The sequence below is a fragment of the Phyllosticta capitalensis genome, assembly GCF_038381095.1.
Source record: "Phyllosticta capitalensis strain CBS 128856 chromosome Unknown BKA78scaffold_8, whole genome shotgun sequence".
NCBI classification, from domain to species: domain Eukaryota; kingdom Fungi; phylum Ascomycota; class Dothideomycetes; order Botryosphaeriales; family Phyllostictaceae; genus Phyllosticta; species Phyllosticta capitalensis.
In genome coordinates, this window is record NW_027117446.1 from 398054 (window position 1) to 424929 (window position 26876).

Sequence of the window (26876 nt, forward strand, 5' to 3'; positions counted from 1 at the left end):
CTCGACAACCTGCCTGCTGCTCAACTTTCACTTCGGCAAACTCCCTCGAAGAAAGCACCACGATAACTCCCTTTAGCTTCCTTCACCAACAACTTCTTCCACCTGGAAAGTTTGATGGAGCCCCCTCGTCCGTCCAGTTTCAAAGATGTCTGATACGGAGGCGCAACCTACCACGAGCGATGGCAGCAAGAAAAGGAAGATTGAAAAGCCTGTCGAAAACGAGCTTATCGAGAGGAAGTTTTCTGAGTAAGATTGATTTGTAATTGTCGTTGCCCAAGGCTAACGGGAAAGCAGTGCTCTACGTTCTCGCACCATCAAGATCGTGACGCGCCAAGGCCACGAGTTTTTCGTTCACGAGGAGCTCCTCTGTCGAGAATCAGACAAGTTCAAGAAGCAGCTCAGAGGACAGTTCAAAGAGGCTGAAACAGGGGTCATCACCGATGTCGACGAGTCTCCTGAGCTTCTGGGACTGTTTTTCGAGTACCTCTATGGTGGAGGCCAACTCCGGAGTTCAGAAATGAGCCACGACTGGGAATTGGTTATCTTGGCTCGCCTCTACTGTATGGCAGAGCGATTGTGCGCAACCAACTTCCAGAACGAGGTGCTCTGGAAATTCTCAATGCTCTGTGGCAATCACCCTGATTACAAGATTCTCGATTGGGAAACCATCCAACTACTTTTGGTTTGTCACACAGAGCTTCCTGCCAGGCCGGAAAATGACTACCATCTACGCCAACAAGTTCTCTGGATTGCCGCCACGAGACTCTCTGGGTTGAAAAACATTCCCGAATTCAGAAAGATGATTCTCGATGATCACCCGGACTTGGGCGGTCAGATTCTGATGTTCATGGGCACCAGAGACCCCAGGAAGAAGCCGGATTCTAACGTTCAGAAACCAAAGTCTCGGTTTGAACCGCAGATGAAATTCACGTCACAGGTACTCGACGATCTTGATGCGAGAATGGACGAGTTAACAAATTCTGGGGTCCGTGTCGGAGATTGAAATTCGCGACTCTTGATCGCTCCCGGCAATGGCCAAGTGGAACTCAAAATTTTTGAAAAGGTATGCCACCATTTCCCCAATCAATCCCGCGTCAACGCTCGACTTTCCCATCAGACACCTCTACCACGATGAAATGAATCTGGTTTAACTCATGACACCAAGCAATCCAGTCTTTTTGGAACTTGAACAGCACGGGATAAGGAGGGGAAAGATGCAACTGCTATTGCCTGGGGGAGCTCGGAAAAGATCACAACTGGGAAATCGACGGCGAGATCAGGACTGGCCGCTGCGGCACGTGGGATTGGATGTCGTGATGATAGGTAATGTAGCGGAATTGAGAAATACCACAGGAAACCCCATACAATCGGAGCCATGCTTTTTGTGTGCTCTCGCCTCAGATCCAAGCACTAAGTCCGCACAGGGTGCCGAGGAGCCGCCAATGTGCGGTGAATTGACTTGGCGAAGAGCGTGCAGGTTGGGGCCGACCTTTATTCCTTGGAGTGTCTCGATTCAGGTTTGAGTGTCAAGTTCAAGGTTTGAATGTGTAGGTCAGGTGGTAGAGTGGATATGTGATGTGCTGGTTGAGATGGTGATTGGTGACTGAGCATCGTAGTCTGTGTCACCTGGCACGTTCACCCATGGTCCGTTTTCTCAAGTAAACTCAACAAACTTTCCACTCCCCCTGGTTGTAAACCCTTTCTCAATACAACTTTTAATCCTCAAGTCAAGTTTTCCTCTTGTTCACTTTCCAAATTCTCCCGTCGTCAGCGCTTAAGCTACTGCTCAGTCTCTTGATCAAAGCTCAGTCCATACGTCCGTCTACTCCCTGGGATACTGATCGATTCGCGGCTCAACACTGCATCTGCTCAATATCACATCGCCCGCTTGAGTTTCTTTGACAGGGAAGAGCACATCGACTGTCACAATATTCACGCTCACTGCCACAACAAATTCGCCTAGCCGCAATGGCTGTAACAGGAGTAGTTCCAATCCGAACAAATGGCATCAAAACCCCGGATGATGAAAAGCTGGATACACACGAGGTCGGAATGATTCGAAGCAAGTTCTCGGAGTACGTCACATCATAGTGATGATCGCTTGGGAAGACTGACACAGATACAGCGCATTGCGATCCCGCACCATCAGAATTGTCACGCGCCGAGGTCCGGAATTCTACGTCCACGAGGAATTGCTTTGCCGAGAGTCCGAGAAATTCAACAGACAGCTCCGAGGACGATTCAGAGAAGCTCAAACTGGTGAAATACTTGATTGCGACGAGTGTCCCGAGCTCCTATCGATGTTTTTCGAGTATCTTTACCGCGAGAGCTCGCTCCACGACGAAAAGATCTGCCACACATACGAGATCCGTGTCTTGGCTCGTCTCTACTGTTTGGCAGAGAGGTTGTGTGCCAAGTCGTTCCAGGACGCAGTGTTCTGGAAATTCTCGCAACTATTCTACGGCAAGTACAGGGTTCAAGATTTCGAGGTCTTTCAAACCCTGTTGACCTTGCACGCGGAGCTGCCCGAACGCAAAGGCGGCGACTTCCCCATGCGCCAGATTCTTCTCTGGTGGGCGGCGTCGAGACTCGGTCATCTGAAGAAGCTGCCTGAGTTCGGCGACATGCTGCAGAATCACTATCCGAGTTTGGGCTGCCAGCTTCTCATGCTGGCCGGGGACGGACCCTCCAGCCCGAAGCCTTCTTTCAGTTCCGTCAAGCCGAAGCCTCACTTCGAAAAGGACATCAAGTTCATCAAAGACGCGGCAGAGGACCACCAGCCCGAACTTTGAGAAAGGTCAAGGCGCACCATGGGGGGGATCCGAGTGGCAAGGCAACACACGAGAACTCCCATCCAGTCCACATTTATCTTTTCAAATTCGCCTCGTTGGTGCATACACATGGACCCGGAGACTCGCGTCGGAATCAAAACTTCATCTGTCTCCTGACTGACAGGCACCGGCCACTCTTCCCCATCTTCTCCCTCTCTCAGATAATCAGAGTGTCAGACTTGCTTGCGCACCTGTGCAGCAGACTGGCTGACGCGAATACATACATGTATACATGCATTGTGCAACACAATACGCGCGTTGTGGAAGAAGATAGGGGGATGGGAGAATCGGGTGGATTGGGAGCGCATGCTGCTTGATACAAGAAGATGAGAAGATGAGAAGATGAGACAGACGGGGGCTGTTGTACATGGTCCTCGACGAATAATTGAGATGGGGGGGGAGGGATACAAGGTGTATGTGGATTGAGGGATACTTTTGAAGGTTTGAATTCGATGGCGCATTTTGGATGGTAGGAAAGGTAGTTTAGCCAAGTCGGTTTAACCCACCGTAGGTATGTAGGTTCATAGGTCATAGGTATGTAGGTACATCCATCGCCCAGCCCTGCAGCCCAGCCCAGCCAATCACTCCCACCGCGTCTCGCGTCGCCACATATTTACCGTCGAGGCCATCATTCTATGCTCGCATCAAAGAGACACGGAGGTCCGCCAAACAAGCCAAACAGAAAAGGCACAACCCGCCACCCCAAGCCAACCCAACCGCCAGAGTCGCTAAATGCAGACAATCCTCCCTCTCTCCCCTCTTCTCTCTCTCTCCCACCACCTCTCCAACCTACCACCCCTCTACACCTCCCGCCCACTCGCCATCGCCGCCGCCGTCGTCGACCGCGACAGCCCACCACCCACCGGACTCCTGACACCGCTGGGCAAGCCGCTCGCAGCGGGGACCGGCGTCGCGGCGCCCGTCGTCGTGCCCTCGCGCTCCGTCAGGCGAATCGCCTCGCCAACGCTCTCGACAAAATGGCTCTCGCCGCCCACCGTCGCGACGATGCCGCTGTCGACAAACAGGCGCCAGACGTCGCTGCCGCCCGTCTTGTCGCGCGCGCGGCGCACGCGGCAGAAGAAGACGCGCACGCCGCGGTCGACGTAGCCTTGCACGATTTCGGCGAGCACCTGCGCGCCCGCGCCGTCCAGCGACGTCACGCCGTGCACGTCGAAGACGATGTTGGCGTTGTGCGCGTCGTCGCGCACGCGCGGCAGCGCCGGGTGCGCGGCGCCCGTGCCGTGGTGCTCGAGGCGCTTGAGGCGGTTGCGCAGGTCGCCCGTGTTGGCGAAGGTGAGGGGCTCGGGGATCTTGACGATGAGGGCGCCTTCGATGAATTCGAGGGCGAGCGGCGTCGGCGGCGCGTCCGGCCCCGCCGCGTCCTCGTTGACGAAGCCCAGCTCGGCATTTTCGAAGCGGTCCGTGGTGCCGGGGACGCGGCCGAGGATCTGGATGCGCGGGCGCGTCGAGTGGCGGATGACGCGCAGGAGTGACAGGCCGATGCCGACGGCGATGCCCTTTTTCAGGTCCCAGAAGATGGTCACGAGGAAGATGACGAGCATGAGCGAGAGCTCCGAGAAGCCGCGGATGCGCCAGAAGAAGCTTATGTCGTGGGGGGCTTCCTCGACGAGCGAGACGGCTACCACCGCCACCATGGCAGACAGGACGCCCTTGGGGAGGTAGTAGAAATAGGGGAGGAGGAAGAGGACGCAGATGAGGGTGAGCAGGGAGAGGAGGAGAGAACTCATGGGCGTCTTGCCGCCCGTCGAGGCGTTGACTTTGCTGCGTCCGTAGCCGCCAAAGGCCGGCAGTGCCATGAAGAGGCCGCCCGTAACGTTGGCGATGCCGAGCGCAACAAGCTCGCGGTTTGCGCTGACGTGCACGTTTTCAATGCCATCTTTGGGCGTGGGGAGGCTTTTGGCCGCCACCGAAGACTCGAAGAAGCCGAGGAGAGCAATTGTAAAAGCGGTGCTAAAGGCATCCGAGGCGTACTTGAGATGGGAAAGGCGGAACGGAAGGTGGACCCGAAAGAGGGCGCCGCCGCTGGTGTTGACGTCGCCCAAGATGGCGAGGCCCTTTTGGTCCAGCCGGAGCTGCCAGGTGATGATGGCCGAGAGAACTACGACGATGAAGCGGTCTGGTATGTACACTATCCACGGGACGCGGCCCTGCAGACGTTTCTTCGACTCCCTGCCACATGTTAGCTCGTTCCACAACGACGCCTGACCACGTACCTGCAAAACATGATGATGAAGAATGCGCTAAACGACACGGCGCACGTCAACTTGTGCGCCTTGCCCAAATGCTCGATGATGAAGATGAACTTGTCAACGGTGCTCCCGTGCTCGACGCCGCCGGGTCCTGCAGCAAGACGTGCAATGCCCAGCTGTGGAATCATCTGGTCTACAAAGATGACAACGCCAATGGCGCTGATGAAGCCCCGTAGGAAAGGTCTACTCAAGACATTGTCCAGGAACCCAAGTCTGAACAGGCCGCTGAGAAGAATGACGGTTCCCGCAATAAAGGTTGTAATGCCGGCAATTTCAGCATTGCGCTGGTCCGCGTGGTCGCCCGTGTGACCATTTCTTATGTTTTCTCTCACCACCTCGCCGGTGAGGAGGGACCCAGGGGCCTCGGGGCCGACGACCATGAGCGGGGCGGTGCCGAAGATGGCGTATATAAAGGGGTTGAAGACGAAGCTGTACAAGCCATTTACGGGAGGAAGGTGAGCCAGGTTGGAGGCATACGAGAGCGACATGGGAATGTAGAACGAGGCCATGGTCAGCGCCGAAACAAAGTCTCCCCGCAAGTATGACCATTTGTACTGCCGCAGCCAATTGAAAATGGGTATATAATATGCCAGATACCTGGGGTCGTTAGCCATCTCGTCCTTTTGCGCATATATTCCACACATACATGGACCGTTTATTCCGTATGCCATGCTGATCCGCCAGCCAGGCCGTCGTCGTCGGACGCTTCAGCGGCCCTCCACCAAGCAGCCCGTCCGTCACCGAGTCCCCCAGCACCTCGCCGACCCCGGGACCGCCGCCGCCCGCAGCGCCGTCGTTGGCGCCAGGATACGGACCTCCAAAGGTGCCTGAAAAGGTCGAGCCAAAGCTGCCATAGCTCCTCCTGACTTGCGGCCGGAAGAAGGAGTTGTTGTCTCTGGCCTCGGTGCCGTAGCCGGCGGGCTTGTCAGCGCTGTCTTTATTCTGGCTCGCCAGCAGGCGAGTACGGGCGGTTGGCTCGTCGGTCGAGTCTCCTCCGTCAGCTGGCGGATCGGCGCGCGCCGAGGAGCGAATCGAGGCAGCCGAGGCGTGGTCGGGCATGGTGGGTCGGATGCCAGCGTCCTCTACGCGCGGTTCGTGTGCTCCCGACGAGGGCTCGCGGGAGTGGGAGGACGCGGGACTCATAATGTCCTCTGGCGAAGGAGAAGAGGCAGAGTGGGCTTCGCGCAGTCGAGTGGGATTCGACGGGGCATGTTGGTGTGCGGCGCTGCGTGACGTCGAGGCGGTGCGGGAATGGATCGACGCGGGCCGTGACGACGAATTGGGAGAGGGCGTGGCGCTCGAGTTGGACGATGGCATGCTGGCGCTGCGGCTGCCCCTGGGCGGGCTCACCGGCAGAGAGTTTGCCTTTTTTTTTTTCTTTTTCCTCTTGTCTTGTCGTGAATGGGCGGTAAAGGAGCAATCAAGAGGGTCACAGGATGACAGACGCCGGCAGCAATACTAGGGCGGGCACTATCTTTTAACTCGGCCGGCATTCCCTCCAGCGCAGCCGGGCCCCGAACGGGCACCAGCAAGGCACCCGGGACGCAGACAAGCTATCCCCGTCCAACAAATGTCATTGCGATTGTGTGGTGTTGCGGCACCGTGAGCGTAGAAAAGAGGTGGGGAAGTTCGGCCAGGCCAATTGCTGAACCAACCACTCGGCTACCTCGCGTTGCAAATCATCGACGCTGCGTTACCAACGTGCCATCATTTTTTTCCAGCAGGAGAGAGAAAAAAAAGTCTGGCCTGGCCGCTTCGGCTCGACTCGTGCCACCGCCTCCATGTGCGGTGTGCTGGTCCTAATCGCCGACTTTTCCCGATTTGCGCTGGGTGTGCTCTACTGCCGGTCAATGATATCTTCAGCCGTCACCATGTAAAGCTCATGACCAAAAGTAAGAATCGGCCGCCGCCTTGTTTCGCCCGGTCAACACCAGCTTCCATTCGTAATCCCTGTGTAACTCTACGTGACGCCAAACGCCGCCTTGACTTTTTGCCCTATGCCAACATGTCGGGAATATTTGCAACCACCAATGCTCACGCCTCAGCCTTTGCTGCTGCCTTTTGCTTCTTCAATGCCTCCTTGCGCTGCGCAATCTCCTTGCTGAGATCCGTCTTTTCCTTCTTGGCCTTCTTCGCAGGCTTCTCCGCTGGTGCCACTTCCTTGGACTCGTCCTCCGTCTTCCTCTTCTTGCTAGCTTCCTTGATCTTCAACCGCTCGGACTTGTCGACCGGCTTGGGCTTCTCCTCCAGCACATCGGCCTCGTCCACCCAGAGCTCCTCGGCCAACCAGATTGGCAGCGCCGTGGTGTCGGGGCCCTTGATGTGGATCGAGCGAATGTTCTTCCATCCCATGGGTATCAGCTTCTCCTGAGTGGTGAGAGCATTGACCACTGCCTCAAGATTCTCCGTGATGTTGGCGGGCTCCCAGTTGGCGTGGCCGACGCGAATGGACGTGGTCGCGGCGGGGCTCAAGTAGACGAGCGCAGAGTCGAGCGCCTTTTGAATGTCCTTTGCGACAGCGTCGGCGGAGCCAACAATGCCGGAGCTCTTGTCGTCCTTGGACTTTTTGGGCTTCTTGCCCTCGGCATCCTTTTGCACCTTTTCGTTGCCCATCAGGTGAACGGGAATGGGCCTCTTGGCGGTGGACTTGTAAAAGACCTTGCCCAAGACGGTGGGCAGCATGGTGACGATGCGGTCGTCTGCCAAAAACCCATCGTATTCTGCGTACAGCTGCCTCCGCGCCTCAAAAGTCTTGTACTTTGCCTTGAGCTTGGAAATGCCAATGACGCGACCGATGCGGTTGCGGAGCTCGGCGGGGAACGCGTCGTCTTCGACCAGGTCCTTGTAGGAGCGCTGAGGGTCGGCGGTGCTGGAGAATTGGTCAGCTCTGATTTTGGTAGAATCGCGGTGTTGTGTTACATGAGGCATAGTCTTTGCGTAGGCGAGGCCAGGCTGTGCGGCAGAGCAATTCTGTGCGGCTTGAGGCGCTTCTTGTCGGTGATGTGCTTCTTGGTGGTCACAATGAGCCAGACTGGAGTCTGCTCTTCTGCGGAGGGCTCCTCGTCGGACTCGGCATCGTCCAAAAGGCTCTTCTTGGGCGCCTCGATGGCCTTGGTCTTTTGCGAGGAATGGATATGGGCGGTCAAGGCCTTGGCGGCGCGCAAAGCCTGGGAGTGCTCGACACGGTATGGCGACCCGGACTGGGGAATGGTGGACACGGCCTTGGACTTGGGCGCCATGATTGCAGGGGGAGTTGTAGAGCGGTAGAGAGCGGTGGTGATTGAAATTCATGGAGAAATTCTGGCCACGGCGAGTCCGTGCGCAGATTTGGGGCTGGTCACCGCCTTGGTGACCGCCCGGCAGTGAAGCATTTGGTCATTGGACGACGCGTTGGACGATGACGGCACTTGGCAAATGGGGCGAGGACATGGAAGGGATCCTGACGAAAGACGAGAACGGAACATCCTTGATGATTGTGTCCAAAACACCCGGGTTGCGCGTGTTGTTCTTCCGCTCGCCACGCCTGAGACGTTCTGCAGCCCGTCGTCATGTCCTGGCGAAGCTGCACGGGGCCAGAACCAGGCCAACATCAGAGGACACCTACATGTACTATACGTGTGGTGACATGGACTGCGCGTTGAGCGTGGCAGGGAGCAAGCGAGTAGAGGCCCGGATCAGGCTCCCTTTTGGTCTGTCTGCTCAATCCAAGACGCGCCCCCTTGTACCGTACATATGCTGAGGCTGGCACCCGTCTGCCTGCAAAAACTCGAGTTACCTACGCCGTGATCAAGACTGCCATAATTGCATTGTTCTTTTCCCCAGGAGTGGATTGCGGCGTCGAGGCCAAATTCTTGTTCTCGTCCCCTCCTTGGCTGGCACTGGCTGGCGGCTGGTTGGCCTGCGTGCTGTGCCTGGGCTGTGGACCAAAACCAAAAGTCTGAGCGTGTGCCCGTCCAAGCATCCCCGTCCACACCACCGAGGCGCGTCCGCGTCAGGCTCCTTCAAATTCGTTCCCGTCACCCTCGACGACTCTTTTTCCTTCCTCTCCTCGCCAGCCTCAACATGGCCACCACCTACTAATCCTCTCCCCCGACTGCCCGTGTCGCCCCGAGTGCCACACCCGCGGTCTCTCAAGTCGCGTGCGGCTCCCTCCACCCACGCGTACCACCTCCACCACTATCCATACCACTCCTCTGTCGACTCGAGAGACGCCTTGGACCGCGTTTTTCTCCATCCTCGACGCCATGAGCGAGTCGCCCGTGAGGCAGAATGGCCTCCTGGCCTCGGATGACGCCTCCCCACCGCGCCCGGCCCCGGACTCGACCAAGCCTTCGCTATTGCCGGCATTCGAGCCTCTCTCATCCTCGCCCATTGCACGTCCACCGAAACGCAAATATGACGACGGCAACTTTCTCCCCAAGGTCGACCTCAAGTACTATCCTACCCCCATGCCCACCTCGTCGACCGGCATCCTGCCGTCCTCGCCGACGCGTCCTGCCCGCTCCGGTCTTCATCGAACCATGTCCAGCTTCTCCGAACGCAATCCTCTGTGTGACGTCCCGTCCATCCAGGTCCCGGCCAACGGCGAGCCTCTGCTCATGGGTCGCTCGAGCAATTCCTCCCACCACCAGCTGTCGGCAAACCGTCTCATCTCACGCGTCCACATTCGGGCCGTATACCATCCACCAAACGCGACCCACGCGTCGGGCCAGATTGTGATTGAGTGCATGGGATGGAATGGTGCAAAGGTCCACTGCCGGGGCCGCGTGTACGAATTGACCAAGGGAGACACGTTTGCCTCGGACATGCCCTCCAAGGAAATCATGTTGGATGTCCAAGATAGCCGCGTCTTTCTCGCGTGGCCCGTCAAGATTGAGAGGAGGGCAAGCGTGTCGGCAGAGTCAGACACGACCTGGAATGAAGAAAGCCCTACCAAGAAGAGGGCCTCGCGTGCCGTATCAGCATCAGTCTTTCCCTCGAGTCCCCCCGCCTTTGCTCCTCGGTCTCCTGCTTCCCCCCTGCCAGCCGAAGCCGCCCCCACCGCCGACGAAACCTTTTTGGCCTCGGATCCTGTCCAACTTGACCAGCGAACTTCTGTACACGTCTTTGAAGATGGTGAATCTGGCGACGAGCGCGCCAAGGAGTCTCTGGTCCAGTCTCAAAACTCGCGTGCTGGCCCATCCTCCCAGGAGAGCGGCAAGGACAGCGGCAGCCAGGACTCGCAAGACTCGGACTTTTCCGACCACGACGAAGAGAATGACCCCGTTGTCCACTCGTTTGGTCCTTATGGTGAAAACATTCTTTCCAGGATCGAGAGCCTGTCCCACAACAACACCAACTCCCGCAGGCGCCGCCGTCCGCTTGGCCAGTCCGGCGAAGCATCTCCTGTACCTCAACAGGGTGCACCCGAAGTGAAGAAGCACGTCAACGAGTCCCCAATCAAGAATCACGTCATCAACCAGCTTGCTTTCTCCCGCCTGCACTCGATGCCCCTGTCAACCATTATGAACAACCTCCCAGCAGACTTGCGTGGCTCTGCCGACGACAGGTCTCGCCGCTCCGCAAAGGATGCCCTGCTGGAGGAGCAAAATGCCGAGGCTGCTGCCAGACTCACTGGCCAGGACCTCCAACACATCCTCGACAACATTCCCTGTATTGGCGAAATCAGCCGCGTTGGCAAGGACGCCTCTGGCAAGGCCCTGGAGAACGAGTACTACTACATGCCCGAGATGGACGAGAACCACATGAGGAAGGACGCAGTCGTTGGTGGCATCGGCGGCACTGGTCTCCGTTCAGTCAGAAAGGCCCACAAGGTAAATACTCACAAATGATGCTTGCAAGAGTCGTTGCTGACAGTCTTAAGCAATACTACTGGAAGCGCCCAAGGAACTGAGCCTCAAAAGTGCCGGCATTCCACGTTTCGGGTCTGGATTGGTCGCAAGTCACGCTCGCCTCGTCTCATGCCTCGTTTCATTGTTCGGCACGTCGCCCGTGTTCATGTCACACCAATTCGGCTGGGCAAGTCGCGTCCAACACGACGACATTCCTCCTTTCCGCCAAGGCATTCATGTCTAGCACGCACCATCGACCCACCACGCTCACTCGACGCGTCGACGGCGTCTAGTACTGCTTGGTCGGGTTCTTCCTCAACATTGCCCTCCCCTCCCCTTCCCCCCACACACAACACATGCACCGAATTGTATCATCACCATCGTCTGACTCGTGCTTTCACACCTCTTTTCCTCTTTTTGTTTCCCCCTTTTTTCCCACCCCAAAAAGAGACCCCCCAGAGTTCATGTCGTTTGCTCCTTCTCTCTTGCACGAACAGCTTTATTCCCCCTGTCCTTTTTTCCTTTTCTACTTCTCGCTGCTGCTCGGCCTTTTTGGTTTCGGTCTTTGCCTCTGTACCCATCACGGTGGTAGAGGGACAGAAGAGGAGCTGGAAGCGAAAGGTCGGCAAGACGCATCAAAGAACAATCGTCACAGGATCGCGTGGTTGAGCGCATGGCAGCAGGTTGGGTAGGCGGATGGATGGATGCATGGAGGACCGAGGGAGGGCCGTCGTCCTTTTTGCCGTCTTGGTCGTCCCCGCCGCTGTTGTACGTTTTGGATTGGAAGGGTGAATTGGGATTGCGGTCTTGGATCGCGATGGGTGGCGTTGCCCTGCCTGCTTTGGGTCGACCGTGGTGGGTAGTAGTCGTAGTCGCAGTAGCAGTGGTGGTAGGTAAGTAGCAGTAGCAGTAGCATTTCTCGATGCTCATTGCTGTTGTTGTCATGCTCGTCGTTGTTGGTATTTTGAAATTTTTTTTTTGGATGGCCTTTTTGTCGATGAAGAGGAAGGAGAGAGGAGGGAAGCGAAGCGAAAGTAGATGTTGATGCAGCAGGTTGGATGACGGATGATGGATCGAGGAGTGGGAGGAGGAGGAGCAGGAGACATGGTTGTATGATGTACGCACGCACGCATTGCACGCAAGTTAAGCTAGGTACCCACCTCACCCTGCATTACGCAGCAGGGGAATATGGAAATGAGAGAAGTTTTCTTCTTATTCGACATGAGACACGAGAGACGTGACGGTAGCGGCAGCATGGCACACGAATCCTGCATGGTTGGGAGCGTACAAGACAATATCCATGTAAATCTTTTCAAAAGAGTCGTAGACTATGTAGGAAAACTTGGGCGCCCGCGGTACCTGTATTCTATCCACGCCCAAGTTTTAGCATGATGCAGTGTCGCAGGGGGGCGAGCAGAATGAGAAGGAGGGAAAGATGAGATGAGATGGGCAGCAAGCAGGCGGCGCGCCTGCCGTACGTTCCTTCGCTACACATGAAAGACGGACATGATGCCGCCCGCCCGCCCGCCTGCCCGCCTGCCTTCCATTCTGGATAGGTAGAGGTAGGTGGGTGGTGCTGCGAGATATAGGCAGACAGACATACAGGCAGTCAAACAGTCACACCCCAACCACCAAGGCCATTTCGTTTTCTACGCGCCTAGGTTGTGCCAACCTAGCACGCACAGCATCCAACCTGAGCACCAGACGTGACGTCGACTCCAGGCGTCCAGTGTCATCAGACCTTATTTAAGGGAGGGGAAGCGGGGATAGGTAGCTACTTCCTTACAGAGAAACCACGCCAGCGCGCGCGTACATGTGTAGTCTGTCTACGGCCTCGCAACCAGCTGGGGCGTCTTTTCGGCAGTGCAAGTTGTCAACGAGCGCGCGGTGCAGCGCAGCGCAGCGCAGAAAGCAAAAGCAAGCTACGTGCTCGTGATGCGATGGAGTGCGAGGGCGGACTGGCTGGCAATTGGTAATTGAATGCGATGGGGGTTGGGTTGGTTTGTGAGCTGCGCTACAGTAAAGATGATGGGTGAGACGCCGTCTAGGACGTGGTTGGGGCGGGGGCAAGTAAGTAGGAAACGAAACGCAGAGATGGCCAGCAAGACGAGCAAGACGAGAGGAGAGTAAAGGCGCTTGGTTGGCTGGTTGGAACTGGTTGCTTAATAGCTGCTGCTCGGCTGTGGAGGACATGTGCACGTGCGTATACATTGGTAGCATGAGTGGGATGGCAGTACCGGCGCTGCAGAAGTTTGGAAGTAGGGGGTATAGTTTACTGTGCTACGTACGCTATGAACTTGACTCTAAAAAATGGGACAGCAGACGCTTGAACGCTTTCCGAGTCGCTGAGGCGGTAGTTGCAAAGATGGCAAAGGCAAAAATAAATCCAACGCTCTATGCTGTGCAGTGCTTCTGTGGAGTGCGACGCTAAGCTAAAAGTAAAGCTGAAGTGCAATGCCAAACGCTGTGGGGGGTATGAAAAGGGAGACGGAAATAGGAAACAGAAGGAATTCAATTGCATTGCTGAGCTCGTGGGCTTAAGACAAGATGGTAGTGCTGGAAACAATGCCGAAAAAGAAGAATGGAAATGGCTGCTTGGGGAAAGACAAAGGACCAGAAATCCGTCGTGGTGCCGAGATGGAAAGATGGAGCATTGAACTGAGGTTTGGTGGGACAGGGAGCATTTGATACCCTGGTAACAAACACACTGAGAGTGGCAAGAGAATGCGTCAAGACTTGTTCGTACTGAGGCGCATCCAGACGCTCTAGCCAGAAGTCTTTGGTTTCTTCGCGTCCCGAACCGAGGAGGAATCAGGCGTCAGGCTTCTCTGAGGCTGAGGTCTTTCGTTGCTGGACCGAGACCTGGGTTCAGATGGCGGAGGCATGGAGCCAGAGGCCGAAGGCATGGAGCTAGAGGCCGGAGTCTTGGTGCCTGTGACCGAAGACGACAAAGCCGTCGATGAGGTGTACGCCGGCATATTCGATATGGTATCGATGGCCGAGCAAATACGCTCCCAATGCTCTCGTGCCCAGACTTTGTAGATGTACCTGATCATCCGAAAGGCGTCCAATCCGACGTCTCGAAACAGCGACTCGTAGATCTTTTGCCGGTAGAATTGTGGTTGTGACGAGTCGACGTAGAGGTCGGCATAGTGCGCAAATAGCCGCACCTCGTGATCATTGTAGACAACCGAAAAGGCGAGAATCTCGAGCTGAATCTCGGAAGCTCGATCTGCTCTTTGGAACAGGTCGGTAACGCCGCGCATGGCGATCAGTGTACTTTCAACGTTTTGCTTTTCTGCCTCGGAGAGATTTGGAGCGTCCGGGGCACCGGATTTGGCTTCGCAGGAGAGGAAAGGAAAGACCATGCGTCGAGTGACGCGCATAGGGCTATCGCCGGTGGGGGTGTTGAACTGTTTCAGTACCTGCTGTCGTTCTTTTGTGAAAGCGACATCCAGGAAATATCCTGCCGCGTAGTCGGGCTTCGGAACGTTGCCGCGCAGAATTGGGATACACAGAGACCATGTTTCGTCCACCGACTCGGTCAAATATTCCAGGCTGTCGTCGCCGCCGTAATAGAATGGCTCTACTGGTGGCACAACCAAAGGCTTGGCATCTTGGATCACTTTTGATTCGTTCATCTCGTTCAATCTTTTAAAGGCCCGCTCGAACCATTTGTCGTTATAAAACATCCATGGGCCTGTTTCATTGCATTTGGTATCTTTAGATTTGAGTACTTTCCGGCATGTCTCCTCAGCGGATTCGGTGAGACCCTCTGGTCTTGCAGCGGAGTTGTTCTTGAAAAAGTCGAGGGTCCCGGTGTGGTTGAGAAGATCTCTTCTCGAGCTGGCAGCCTCCGCCTCTGATAGAGAGAAGCCCAGGTTCCAATATAATATGTTGGACGCGCTTTTGGAATCTCTTTTTGACGAGGTCCTACGTACGCCAGTCATAGCTTCGGCGGGTACAGCACTCTCAGTATAGTCGGACGGCCAAGAGTTGTATCTGACCCAGTGGTCCACTGGATCAATTTTTTTCTGATTCAAGGGGTCTTGTTCAGTTCCTGGACTCGGAGAGCGTCCCGGTTCTAATCTCTGGCGTCGTGCCGACGGAGAGGCATCGACGTCCGCGTTGACGTCTCGCGATCGCTTTCGTTTACGAGCCGGTCTTCTTTCTTTTGCAGACAAGGAGCAATCGACGTCCTCGGTATCTCCTTGTTGTACTTTATCCGGAATTGAAGCTACATCGCGTCAGCAAGCGCGTTGAGTGGGATTGCAGCGGTTGCGTACCTGGTGATGCCGAGCGCAAAGGCGAAATGGATGCTGTTGACTGAGGCATTCTGGCAATATTGCACAGGCGCAGCGCGACTTTATGCGAAAAGCGACAGCAAGAGGGCAGCGTATCGAGGAGGAGGAGGAGGCTGCAAGAGTGCGTGTGAGATGTTTCGTCGGAGCAGGTCAACGGCGTAGGACGACGTGACGACGCGGGCGCGCACGGATCACAACCTTAACGGGAGAGCGCCCCGCGTGGTTGGAGCGCGGTGACGCCTGCTCCGATTGGCCAGCTGCCGCTATAGCGCGCGGATCCGCGAAACTCCATGTCACTTTGTAATCGATTGGACTTGACGACAACTCACCACCCACCCGACCGTTTCTCGAGTTGGCGCGAAGCCAAGTGTTGAAACTGCTCCTCCACTTGGGCGCGAAAGCATGTCGCCGTTCCATTCGCCAATGCAGCTGACGCCGACAAATGCGCGTTTTATCCGGCAATCGCCAGTCTTCGCCGCACACGTTGAATCAGTCACCAGACACTCCCAAAAGTTGTGATTCGCCTGGTCATCGCGTCGTTCTACGCCGTTGATCTGCTTACACGAAACATCTCACACACGCTGTCAGCGAGTTCCACGCTGCTCTCTTACTCTGTTGTCCTTCGCGTAAAGTCGCGCTGCGCCAAGTTGTCAGAATGCCTTCGTCAGACCAATTGTCCCCTTTGCAATCGGCGCTGGAAGGTGAGCAGCGGATTCAATTCCACCTTACGCGCTTTCTGACAATGAATTGTAGCTCCGAGAGATCGCCAATCGTGCCATTCAATTCAGGACCAAGCGACCAAGGACCAGAAAGCTCCCGAGGATCAGAAACACCAAGTCCATATTCAAGAAGTTGAACGTTCCTCGTCTCTGCAAGAACCAGCTCGGAAACGAAAGCGGTCTGAAGACGTCGAGGACGTTGAAGTTTCTCCATCTACGCGACGCCAGAGATTTCATCCGCAGCCGACTCTTGGTCCTGGACGGTCCCCACCTCCCTTTCCCCTTTACGGAGATACTGCGCCCAACGCAGAACTCTCGCCATCTCCCACTGGACAAGAATCGCCTCTCGTTCCTGATCCCGAAGGCCTCAATCAAGAAAACGGTGACATATCTGATCCTGTTGACTTTTGGCGCAAACATCACGCCTGGCCATCTACCTACTCTGAGTCTGATGCTTCTGCACAAATGAATGTGCGTCGTTCTCCCTCTCTCAAAAGTGTGCGAAGTCACAACAATAAAAAATTTTGGGCCTTGGACATCTCGGATTCAGGATCAGATTCTCCGGAGACTAGAAAACGTTACATGAATAACGGAACAGTCACGACCTACCTCATGTTACACTCTCAAGAATACCCACAAGGCCTCCCTGAGACTGCCGAAACACTCTTGCAGAGATTGAGAACAGAGGAGCAGACTGTTCCCGCAATTTGGGACGATGCCGCTGTGCTTTCAAAAGTCAGCAAGAGGACCAAAAATAGAAGCGAAGGAAAGGTCGTTGTAGACGTCGGCCATCTCGTGCTACCCCGAGTAGACCATTTCTACTATTTCGACGACAGCTTTGAGTACTTGGCAGAATCATGTGATGAGTCTTGGTCACAATGCGTCCCTCTCCTCGGATCGACCTGCCCGAAACCATACTATGCCGCTGGCTTTCACTGGAACGCAGCCTTTTCAGACCCTCAGATCAAAGTGCTCCAAACCCTTGGCCCAGACCGCAGTTGTACGTTTTTCCGGACAACCATCGAACTGTACTTCCCATTCTTAACCGCTGAGGCCAAGTCTGGCACAGGAACCTCGGCTGCAGAAGCCGAAAAACAGAATGTTGAGACGACCTTGATTGCCATGCGAGGAGTGATTGAGCTCTTCAGACAAGCAAAACAGGACGATAAGATCCACATGCAGATACTTGCCTTCTCCGTGGTATACGACAACACAACTGTGTCCATATATGCACACTTTGCCGACGTCCGCCCCTACTACCCAAAATTCTACCGCCACAATGTTGGAGACTTTCTCTTTCCAACAGAAGTATGGGCCAGCCACAAGTTCATCAAGAACATTTATAAAATTTGGGTGCCTTTTCACCACAAGAGGATTTGTGATGCAATTGAGGTCTTGGCAAAGAATGGCCTACAGTCTCCTGTACCTCTGAACGGAGACGCCCCACATTCTACGAGTCCTGGTTCCAACCAAGAGGCCGCTTCGGATCCCGTTGACTACTGGCGGAAACACCACTTCTGGCCGTCTAGCTACTTTGAGTCTGAGAACGGACACGAAGCCATGTCAGGTCCACAACGTGCTCCTTCGCAAATGCCTTCGCAAAAGTCTTCGCAAATCTCAAGGAGGGATGCCAACAAAGCAGTTTGGAAACATAGTTTCTCTGTGCCGGCATCAGAATATTCAACTTCCACGGGAATAAGAAAGGGACCACTGGGCCGCCGAAATGTCCAGTATTTTCTCTTGGACAATTCTGAAGAGTTACCTCAAGGTCTTCCTGCTTCGGCCAAGAACATGAAACTACGACTGGAAACCGAAAATCAAGAAGATCCAATGTTCCTGCATGACAGTATTTTCGCGCGGATTCATCAGATGACTAGGAAAACACCCGAGGCGAAAATAGTCTCAGATGTCGGGCCCTTGGTAGTACCACATTTGCATCACCTCTACTACTTGGGTGACGACAGTTTGGTTTATCTAACCGAGTCGTTCGACCAACCATGGTCCCATTGTATACCGTCACTGGGGTCCAATTGTCCAACCCCTGACTACGCGGTCGGTTTCGACTTTCGAAAAGCCTTCACTCGTCAACAACGGGCCGTGCTCAAGGAGCTAGAATTCACGCTAACAACAAATTTCCACCTGGCCACTGAAGACCTGGCCTTTCCCTTTTTCACCTGTGAGGCTAAGGAGTCATGCGCAGCGCCATCACTCGAGGAGGCACAGTTTCAGAACGTCGAAACTAGTTTGATAGCCATGCGTGGATTGATCGAGCTCTTTCAGCGAGCTAAATCACAACATCTGATCAACCAGGAGATCCTTACCTTTTCCGCAATATACAATGACAGGGATGTATACAGCCAAGATCCCGTGTTTTATCGTCACCAGATCGGAAACTTTGAATGGGTAAAATCCAAGTGGACCACTTTCAAGCTCATTAAAAATATCTACAAAATCTGGGCACCAATCCACTACCAGCGGATCTGCGAAGCCATCAGGATATTGGGTACACCTTCCTCCGCACCTTCGAATGCTTCATTTCCAGCGGCCGCCGAAGTTTTGAATGCTCCCCATGCGTCACCAGGGGGGGCTCCAAAGCCTTCATCGTCGGCAACAGGTGGGGCTCCGGGATCTAGGGCTAGCCCCATGGCTCCACCTCCACCGCGCTCGTCTGCTTCTGGCACCGACAACGTACAATCTCAGCGAAATTTGACACCCGACACGGTGGTCATTCGGGATGTCAAAAAGGCAAAGACTTCGGGCTGAGTGGCCAAGAGGTGAATATGAGCTCTAGGGCGGGCTTCTCGAATGCTCCTTGTTGTTATAGTTGTTTCATTTTTCCAATTTCGGCGACTTATTGTCCGTCCCAGAGGGACTTTGTTTATCCTTGGTCACAGTTGTTGGGCGATTCGCATGGTTTGCCTGGAACTTGGACACTCGGTCTTGATGTCTCATAATTTGTTGCATTGCGGATGTTTTGGTATTTTTCAGCACTTGCGCAGTCTTTTGCATTTGGCATTGTTTTCCAAACAGTTCATTTTAGCGACGTACCCAAAGAAACCCCGCTGCATACCCCCACGTCGCACTACCGGCCCTTGTTTTTGCTATTCTGTACTTTCAGCGCCTCTGAACTGTTCAAGCGTATGCTGCTGATTCATCCCGCTTCGATTGCTGTATTAGACTATACCCATGGAGCGCCACTGTTTTCTCATACATGCCTCCAAAGCAACGAGCGCATCGACAACAGACATGACGGGTTCTCAGTTCTGCTTTGTCTTCCATCCAAAGTGTGCGGCGTGCACTGGCGCTCAATCTCTGGCGAATCGGCCGCCGACCAACCACGCGTTGCATGGTCCCGGCGAGGCTGTGATCTAAGCGGACCCCGGCTGTTCTGCCTAAAGAGCGCATGGATTGCACATATACTTTAACAGCTTCTCTCTGCATTGTCTTCCTCGAAGCTGAACCCTCAGAATGACCAACGATAAGATTTTGAACCGACAAGATTCCAAAGAAGTTGCTGTTGAGAGCTCCGCCAATCCAGGAAAACAAAAAGATACAGGCGAGAAGCGGAAGAGACGGGATAATGATGGTAAATCTGCCTCCCCAGCGCCAAAAAGACTTTTCGCGCCTACTGACGCCATGTAGCTTCAAGCCTCCAAGAAAGCACCGGGGAAGCCGAATGCTTCTCGTCAGCACGACAACAGAAGCGATCGCAAGAAGTCGTTGAGGAAGTCAAGGCCTCCCCGAGGGCACGACGCCAGAAATTTGGATCTTCAGGCCCAGAGCCACATCATTCTGAGAAACGGGCTCAAGATACCAACGGACCAGACGGACACGACCCTTTGCATTTCGAAGAGATCGATCCTGTGGGCCATTGGGTCGAGCATCGTTACTGGCCGAAGTACGCCGAGCCTGACGAGACCGTACCAAACGCCGTGATAAAATTGGGGAAAAGAGCGCCGCATGCCAGCATCCCTGATGAATCATGGTATTCTCCCAACGCAAATGACCGCAAAATGGCAAAGGCTTTGAGACCCACACTATTCGACTCGGCATATGGGCCTTCTCAAAGAAGCCTAGCTCTCTGTGGGAAGCTGCAAGAGTCCAAACAGACGGTTCCATCGCCTTCGCTATTCGAGGACCCTGCCTTTCACCTCATTCGCGAGAGACTGCGAGATCGAAACGAAGCAAAGGTCGTTACAGCTATTGGTAGTCTGCTAGTCCCACAAGCAGAATACCTGTATGCTATGGGTGAAAGCAGTCTCAGAACACTCTACGACACAGTCGACGAGCTTTGGACTAAGTCGGCCTCTCCGTTCAATGTCTCCCCGAAACCTGACTACGCTGTGGGATTCCGGGACACAGCCTTTACCAAAACTCAGATTGAGTCTCTCGAAGCCTTAGAGCCTTCGGAAGACTGCAGTTTCTTTAGGGCGACGGAGGACCTGTTCTTTCCTTTCTTTACCGCTGAAGCTAAATCACACCAGTGACCAACGAGCTTACTTTTGCTTCCTTTTGATGTGTTGAATCTGAACCTTCATGCAAATGATGCTCATTTGACGTCACACGCAAAATACCCCCAAAGCGTACGGTGCGCTTGAACCCTGCATTGCAATTTCCAGTCTTTCAAGGCTGCCATTGAAGCTCTTTCATCTGGTCGCTGAACCTTCATGGGTGATTCTGCCTGATCAAGTTGTGCGGCGTGGACAGGCGCTTAAACATCAGTAGATCTGCGCGCGAAGCACTGCGTCCAATCACTGACAGCCAGCATGGATGTGGCGAGACGTTGGCCAATCTAGGCGTACTTCCAACAAGGCTGTGATTGGGAACATCAGCGGTTCTGCCTAGAGCAAATGCACGGTTTTTTTAAACTCACGCCCCATCGTGCCTGCACTGCCCTTTTCTCACCTCGTTTGAGTTAACGTCTGTCGCATTCAAAGCCAGAACTACCTTGCTTGACCGCACCTTTTGGCTCTTTCCCCCCTGAAGAAGCCACCAAAACAAGACCTTATCAGCTCAGTGCGATCGGCATAGAAGACATGAACCAAGGCAAAGATGGACTGTGGAACCAAGACGGCTCGCAGGAGATGTCCATATGCTTCGAGTCCTCGAGCACCCGACAAGCCGCGGACAAGAAACGCAAACGACGCGACGACGAATCGTCTGAGCCGTCCTTGTCAAGCACGGCGACTCAATCGCCCAGCATTCTGGACAATAATTCTGTTGACAACCCGCATCCTTTGGACATATTCCTCAAACAGACTGATTCGGGCCCTTCTGATGAGAGCAGGAGACTGTACAACGAGTTGCTTCAAACCGATCAACCTGTCCCGTCAGTGTCACTGTTCGATGATCGCATTTTCGAAAAGACCATTTCCAAACTCGAAGATAAAAACAAAGCAAGAGTCATCAAAGACATCGACTCTTTGATCGTTGCCTCCGCGGAAGAGTTCGAAACACTCAACAATGCAGACCCAGAATGTCTCGTAGAGACTGTGGATGTTCCTTGGACGACGTGCGTGAGCCTTTGCGAATTCATCCCACGGCCTCGATACACAGTCGCTTACCACTGGAAAGCCCTTGGCATGGACCGACTGGCCTTACTCGATCCCAAGTCGCCTGAAAATCCGTTCAGAGTCTCGCCGGCCCTACATTTCCCTTTCTTGTCCTGCGAAGTCACATCGAGGACAGAAGAGGACAAGCTCAGCGCTCATCGCTGTAATGGCCACAGTGCTGCGATTGCGATGAAAGGTGTTGTCGAACTCTTTCGACGTGCCAAACGAGGGGACGAGCTTCACCGTGAAGTCATCTTCTTCTCCATAATTTACGACAGCCAGACTGTGAACATCTTTGGCCACTTTGTCGAGATCAATGGCGCTGAAACAGAATACTGCAGAGTCCTGATCAAACACAATAACTTCAAGTCCCATCCGGAAAACAAGTGGCTAAGTTACAAGTTCACCAAGAACTTGTACGAAAGCTGGGCTCCGATGCACCTCGAACATCTTTATTCAGCAATTGACTCGCTTGGCGCCATTTCCTCGGTTCCCATTCGCAAACAAGTCCTCTGGGATGGCCTTCCTGCCCCTGAGGAGTATTGGAAGTTCATTCCTTTTTCAAACCATGACAACATAGACTACTGGCGCGAGAACCAGACATGGCCACCTTATCTCTTTGAGCATACTGGAACCACAATGGAGGACCTGCTTCAGTCCTTATCGAAAAAGGATCCCGAATCCAAACGAGCCTGGGATCTCGTCGTACCAGAATTGGAACAAGAACCTTCGGAGCATTTAGAGTCAGAGGATTCTGAATTTCAGGAATCAAGCGGCTCCTCAGACGCAAGAAGACGCCTGCTGGACAACCAAGAAGCCCAAGAGTTCCTCCAAAACAACTCGACAGAGTCAAGTCGCCTCTCTAACTCTGCCAAAGACCTGATTCGAAGACTTGTTGAGACTGAACAGACAGTCCCATATACCAAAGCTGAGACAGACAAAATATTCACGCGGGTAGCCAGTCAAGTTTCTACCTCTAAAAGGGGCAAAATCATCGCAGACATCATGCCAATACTGGTGCCACGCTCAGATCAACTTTACTCCGAAGGCGACGACAGCCTCAAATACCTCGGCGAGACGGTAAATGAGCCGTGGACTACGTGCATCTCAATCCACAAGTCATATCATCCTCGGCCGTACTATGCAGCCGGCTTCGACATTCAGGCCATCAGCTACGAGCGGCGACTACTTCTCATAGAGCTGGAGAGAGAGGACGCGGCAGTCAGGTCCTTTAGCGTCACCTTCGAGTTGCGTTTCCCCTTTTTCATCGCCGAGCCGCCGGGCGAGCACGCCCACCAACGCAACGTTGCCAACGCTCTCATTGCCATGCGCAGCGTCATAGAGCTATTTAGGTGCGCCGACCGTGCTCACGAACTCGACGGCGAGATCCTCGCCTTTTCTGCCGTCTTTGAGGCTAGATCTGTCCGCGTGTGCGCGCATGTCGCTGGCATCCCTGCGGATAGAGGCCCGTTGTGCTTTTACTGCCACGAAGTCTTCAGCGCGTCGTTTCCTGATGATGGGTGGAAGAGCTATAAATCCGTGAAGAATATCTATAAGGTGTGGGCGCCAATGCACTTTGCAAGGATTTGCTCGGTGATTGAAGATCTAGAGAAGTGTCCTACTCGTTCTTCGCAGACACAGTCGGAGGAAGGCCGGATTTCCGTTGAGCGGGCTGACGATGTTTATCAATATCGTCCCATGTTCAATCTGCGGATTTAATGGCGTGCCCAGGATAGAGCAGGATCGAGAAAAAGATGGATGGAGAGGGTGTGCTTCGTGGCTGCTTTCGGAGTGAGTCTGATGATGGGAGGCTTAACAGTCAACTCTGGAAGAATCTGCAACATCGATTGCAGCTATGCTAGTCTATTTGAATTAGATCAATGTGCATCCTGACTGGGATCTAGGGGTAGTCCTATACCTCCACCTCCACCGTGCTCGTCTACGTCTGGCACCGAAACGTACGGTCTCAGCGAGAATTGACACCCCACACGTCGCCGACTCGAGATGCGAAAAGACAAAAGACACTAGGCTAAACTTCAATGCCGCCTGTAAACACCTGTATCTATATGGGCCTTACAGATTGCTGTTTTCCTCGATCCTTTCCTAGGTATTTCGGCATTTTTGATTACTTTCACAACCAGTTCAATTCCTCAGCAACCATACCTATAGAAGCACTTCTCAATCGCATTCGAGCATCGCTTTTTGTCTTGTCCATCTTGCAACTACCATCGGAGACTCTGAAGCGTTTATGGACTTCCTGCTAATTTCACTTTGACTTTTGCACCATTCCCCCGGTCCCGGGAGCGCCGCTGCTTTTCCACGTATGCCGCCAAAAGAATGCATTGAAAGATGAAGCGTTTCGACTTCCGCCTATTAGAACATCTAAGTATACATGGATGGCAAGAAGCGCTAGTGACTGCCCATCAGAGGTCAATGACATCCGCCATTTGTGGGCCCGCGTTCTGAATGTCTGATATGAGCGCGTCTTACGCGAAAGTGATGGCGAGGCGACCTTAGAAAATCTTCATCAGATGTCTCAGAACGTAAATGGATCAGAAGGGGGATGGCGTTCGAACGCTCTGATGCGAGTCAGAATCTGCAAGCCGAAATTCGCCACTACCCATTTACTATCTAAACGCTTGACGTTGTCACTTATTCCTCAGTGCACTCGGAAACATACAATTTGATTTGAATAATGACCTTGCCTTGACCCCTGAATTTCGTCTTTGCACTCAATGAATCTCCAGTCCGTCCTTGAAAAAGCTCCTTCTCTAACCCACTTTGTCGTTTGTCGCGTCCCAAGTTTGTGCTCCAAGACCATACGTCACAATTTTCAAAACGCAACTGCAAACAACTGAGTATTCTGATTCTCTTTGTCAGAAACCATGTGCAGACCGCGATTATCAGATCTCTCAACTTGAATGCCCATCGACGGAAAATTAGTCAGACTGCGTACCGAGAATTTCGTCCCTTGACGTCCCTTGACGACGACGTCTAAGAGGAACTCTCAGATAAATTCGCCACAGTCTCAATCGCCGAGCAGATCCGCTTGTGATGCATCGGCGCCCAGACCTTGTAAATGTTCTTGACAAACTTATAGCTGGCCCACTTGTCCTCGGGACAGCTGGTCCACTTGTCCTCGGGAAACATCGATTTGAAGACTTCATGGTAATAAAAGCGCGGAGTCTCACCGCCCTCGAGCCCGTCAGCAAAGTGAGCGAATATCCGAATCCAGCTATGGGTAAAAATGCCGGAAAAGGCGAGGATCTCGCGGCAAATTTCTTGCTCGCGTCGGGCAAGCCTGAACAGCTCGACCGTGCCACGCATTGCGATCAAGACGTTTGCTGTGTTCCGATCCTCGGCATCTCCGTACGACCCATGGACCGGCTCGACAACGAGAAAGGGGAAATACAAATTCTGGGTGACCCAACATAGACTATTGTAGTTTTCAAACGTTCGCTCGACCACCATTTCCCACAGGATACGTCGCTGTTCATTTGTAAAGGCGTCCGAATGGAGACCAGCGGCATAGTAGGGCCTTGGACGGGGGAAGGATAATTTCCGGCCCCCCAAGTGGCTATTTTCCACCCCCCCCCCAAATTAGGCTTAGTGTGAGGGCTTCTAGTGGGGCAGTCTACTAAGCACCTTACTATCATTATTACTAACTCCTACTACACCTACTACTACCACCCTACTACCACTTACTCACCTATAATAATAGTAGATTATAATTCTAATAAGTACAACCTTACACTACTACTAGAAATACCTATAGAGGACACATACCTAACTACTACTAAGGGTAAAAGCACACTACTTAGCTAGGTACAAGATTATAGCTATACTATATAGATATAGAAAAAAAGGCTTACTAAGAAGGATATTATTAAGAGGTTATTTATAAGTATAACCATACTAACAAGTATATATTATAGGTATTTTAGAGAGAGAGGACTAGTATATACACTACTAACTATAAGTTTACTTACTTAATTAAGGCTAATAACCTTAAGCATATATAATAGATTATTAAGCAGAAGATTAATAAGCATAACTATCTACTATTCCTCTATATACTTACCTACCCTACCTACCACTAGGCTACTCTTACTAATAAGAGAAAGAATTATATTAAGACCCTTAGAATAGCTAACTACCTAAAGTAGATTTATACTTAAATCCTCTATAAAGATCCTAATTCTCTTATTACTAAGAATAATATTAAGAACCTATATACTAAGTAATTAAAGATAGAAAGGGGTCTACTTACTTACCTCTAATATATAATCTATAAGTTTAAGTAGGATAATAACTAGGAGATTAAGTATAACCTTAATAGTAAGAACTAAGTCTTAATTCTTTTCTTTATATATAAGAGGTCTCTTTAAATAGTTATAAAGCATAACTAGGGCTATATTCTTATACTTAATATTACTTATAAGTTAAACTTTACAGATATTCTACTACTCTATATAATTAGCATTATACTAATAGGTGGCTTATTTACTATTACCTACTACCTTATATCTAAAGAGTTAAAAGAGACCTTTCTTTTTATAGTATATACCCTTAAGCAGCTTTAAGTCTCCCTATAAGTTATTATTACTAATTATAACTATAAAGAGAAGAATATATATAAAGTGGTCTTCCCTAATACTATATAGATTCTCTATATCTAGTATATTAACAACTAGATTACTATCAACCTTATTAAAAAGTAGAAGTCTAAATATAAACTTAATAATAAGTATTAGACCTAGAATAATAAGGTAGAGAACTTTTACCTAATAGATAAGGCAGAGCTCTAGGGTAATTAGGAGGACTATAAAGAGTTTATATAGAATTAGAAGCTCCTTATTTAGGTATACTCTAAAGATAAGTTTACTAAGCAATATAATACTCTCTCTAAGAGGTTTACTATATAGGTTAAGGTACTTAACTATATTAATAATACTTAGTATATATATAAAGAGAAATAGTACTAGGTATAGGTTAATTAGTATCTTAACCTTAGTATTAAATTAATATCTATAGCTAAGGGAATACACACCTAATTTAAGGATTACCTTAGCTACTATAAGTATAATATACTTAGCCTTAAGGATATTATTAAATAATTACTTTAGAACTAATAGTAGGATCTCCTTACTAAAGAGAGTAAGCAATTTAGCTATCTATAATATACTTATAAAAACTACCCCCTCTTTAAAGATATATTTAATAATATCTTCTTAAAGATACTATACCTAATCCTCTAACAACTTACCCTTACTAAGAAAGATAACTTTGAGTAGTATTACTTTAATAGCTTTAAGACTATATAGGGCCTCCTATATATCTATATACTTTAGTAGCTTATACTTAATAAG

The 26876-nt window shown here is 52.2% G+C and overlaps 12 protein-coding genes across 12 annotated transcripts; 7 read left to right on the forward strand and 5 right to left on the reverse strand.

The window, feature by feature from the left end:
* Positions 1–145: 145 nt before the first annotated feature.
* On the forward strand, positions 146–1003 carry BKA78DRAFT_297541 (uncharacterized protein; the record flags this gene model as incomplete). The annotated part of the gene is made up of 2 exons (XM_066886780.1): positions 146–246; positions 295–1003. 2 exons carry the CDS (start codon positions 146–148, stop codon positions 1001–1003), a joined length of 810 nt encoding a protein of 269 aa, XP_066741703.1.
* Positions 1004–1078: 75 nt separating this feature from the next.
* Positions 1079–1479, reverse strand: BKA78DRAFT_172453 (uncharacterized protein). The gene has a single exon (XM_066883271.1). It carries the CDS (start codon positions 1375–1377, stop codon positions 1153–1155), a length of 225 nt encoding a protein of 74 aa, XP_066741704.1. The 5' UTR covers positions 1378–1479; the 3' UTR covers positions 1079–1152.
* A 489-nt stretch (positions 1480–1968) lies between these two features.
* On the forward strand, positions 1969–2792 carry BKA78DRAFT_354732 (uncharacterized protein; the record flags this gene model as incomplete). The annotated part of the gene is made up of 2 exons (XM_066891785.1): positions 1969–2075; positions 2126–2792. The coding sequence occupies 2 exons, from the start codon at positions 1969–1971 to the stop codon at positions 2790–2792; spliced, it is 774 nt and encodes a 257-aa protein (XP_066741705.1).
* Positions 2793–3497: 705 nt separating this feature from the next.
* Positions 3498–5965, reverse strand: BKA78DRAFT_172511 (sulfate transporter family-domain-containing protein). Its single transcript, XM_066883272.1, has 2 exons — positions 5066–5965; positions 3498–5021 (listed from the first exon to the last, which is right to left on the reverse strand). Exons 1-2 carry the CDS (start codon positions 5770–5772, stop codon positions 3632–3634), a joined length of 2097 nt encoding a protein of 698 aa, XP_066741706.1. The 5' UTR covers positions 5773–5965; the 3' UTR covers positions 3498–3631.
* A 1170-nt stretch (positions 5966–7135) lies between these two features.
* Positions 7136–8340, reverse strand: BKA78DRAFT_332566 (ribosomal protein L1p/L10e family-domain-containing protein; the record flags this gene model as incomplete). The annotated part of the gene is made up of 2 exons (XM_066889995.1): positions 7136–7970; positions 8021–8340. 2 exons carry the CDS (start codon positions 8338–8340, stop codon positions 7136–7138), a joined length of 1155 nt encoding a protein of 384 aa, XP_066741707.1.
* Positions 8341–9396: 1056 nt separating this feature from the next.
* Positions 9397–10988, forward strand: BKA78DRAFT_235011 (uncharacterized protein; the record flags this gene model as incomplete). The annotated part of the gene is made up of 2 exons (XM_066883834.1): positions 9397–10914; positions 10965–10988. Coding segments are annotated over 2 exons (1542 nt in total), but the record flags the coding sequence as incomplete, so codon positions are not given.
* A 406-nt stretch (positions 10989–11394) lies between these two features.
* BKA78DRAFT_297546 (uncharacterized protein) lies at positions 11395–11877 on the reverse strand (the record flags this gene model as incomplete). Its single annotated transcript, XM_066886781.1, has 1 exon — positions 11395–11877. One exon carries the CDS (start codon positions 11875–11877, stop codon positions 11395–11397), a length of 483 nt encoding a protein of 160 aa, XP_066741709.1.
* A 1820-nt stretch (positions 11878–13697) lies between these two features.
* BKA78DRAFT_297547 (uncharacterized protein) lies at positions 13698–15267 on the reverse strand (the record flags this gene model as incomplete). Its single annotated transcript, XM_066886782.1, has 2 exons — positions 13698–15169; positions 15219–15267. 2 exons carry the CDS (start codon positions 15265–15267, stop codon positions 13698–13700), a joined length of 1521 nt encoding a protein of 506 aa, XP_066741710.1.
* Positions 15268–15891: 624 nt separating this feature from the next.
* On the forward strand, positions 15892–18718 carry BKA78DRAFT_354737 (uncharacterized protein; the record flags this gene model as incomplete). The annotated part of the gene is made up of 2 exons (XM_066891786.1): positions 15892–15937; positions 15990–18718. The coding sequence occupies 2 exons, from the start codon at positions 15892–15894 to the stop codon at positions 18716–18718; spliced, it is 2775 nt and encodes a 924-aa protein (XP_066741711.1).
* A 1250-nt stretch (positions 18719–19968) lies between these two features.
* BKA78DRAFT_254255 (uncharacterized protein) lies at positions 19969–21987 on the forward strand (the record flags this gene model as incomplete). Its single annotated transcript, XM_066884889.1, has 2 exons — positions 19969–20438; positions 21639–21987. Coding segments are annotated over 2 exons (819 nt in total), but the record flags the coding sequence as incomplete, so codon positions are not given.
* Positions 21988–22720: 733 nt separating this feature from the next.
* BKA78DRAFT_319896 (uncharacterized protein) lies at positions 22721–23382 on the forward strand. Its single transcript, XM_066888901.1, has one exon. It carries the CDS (start codon positions 22834–22836, stop codon positions 23224–23226), a length of 393 nt encoding a protein of 130 aa, XP_066741713.1. The 5' UTR covers positions 22721–22833; the 3' UTR covers positions 23227–23382.
* Positions 23383–24561: 1179 nt separating this feature from the next.
* Positions 24562–24942, forward strand: BKA78DRAFT_297551 (uncharacterized protein; the record flags this gene model as incomplete). The annotated part of the gene is made up of 1 exon (XM_066886783.1): positions 24562–24942. One exon carries the CDS (start codon positions 24562–24564, stop codon positions 24940–24942), a length of 381 nt encoding a protein of 126 aa, XP_066741714.1.
* Between the last annotated feature and the right edge of the window lie 1934 nt (positions 24943–26876).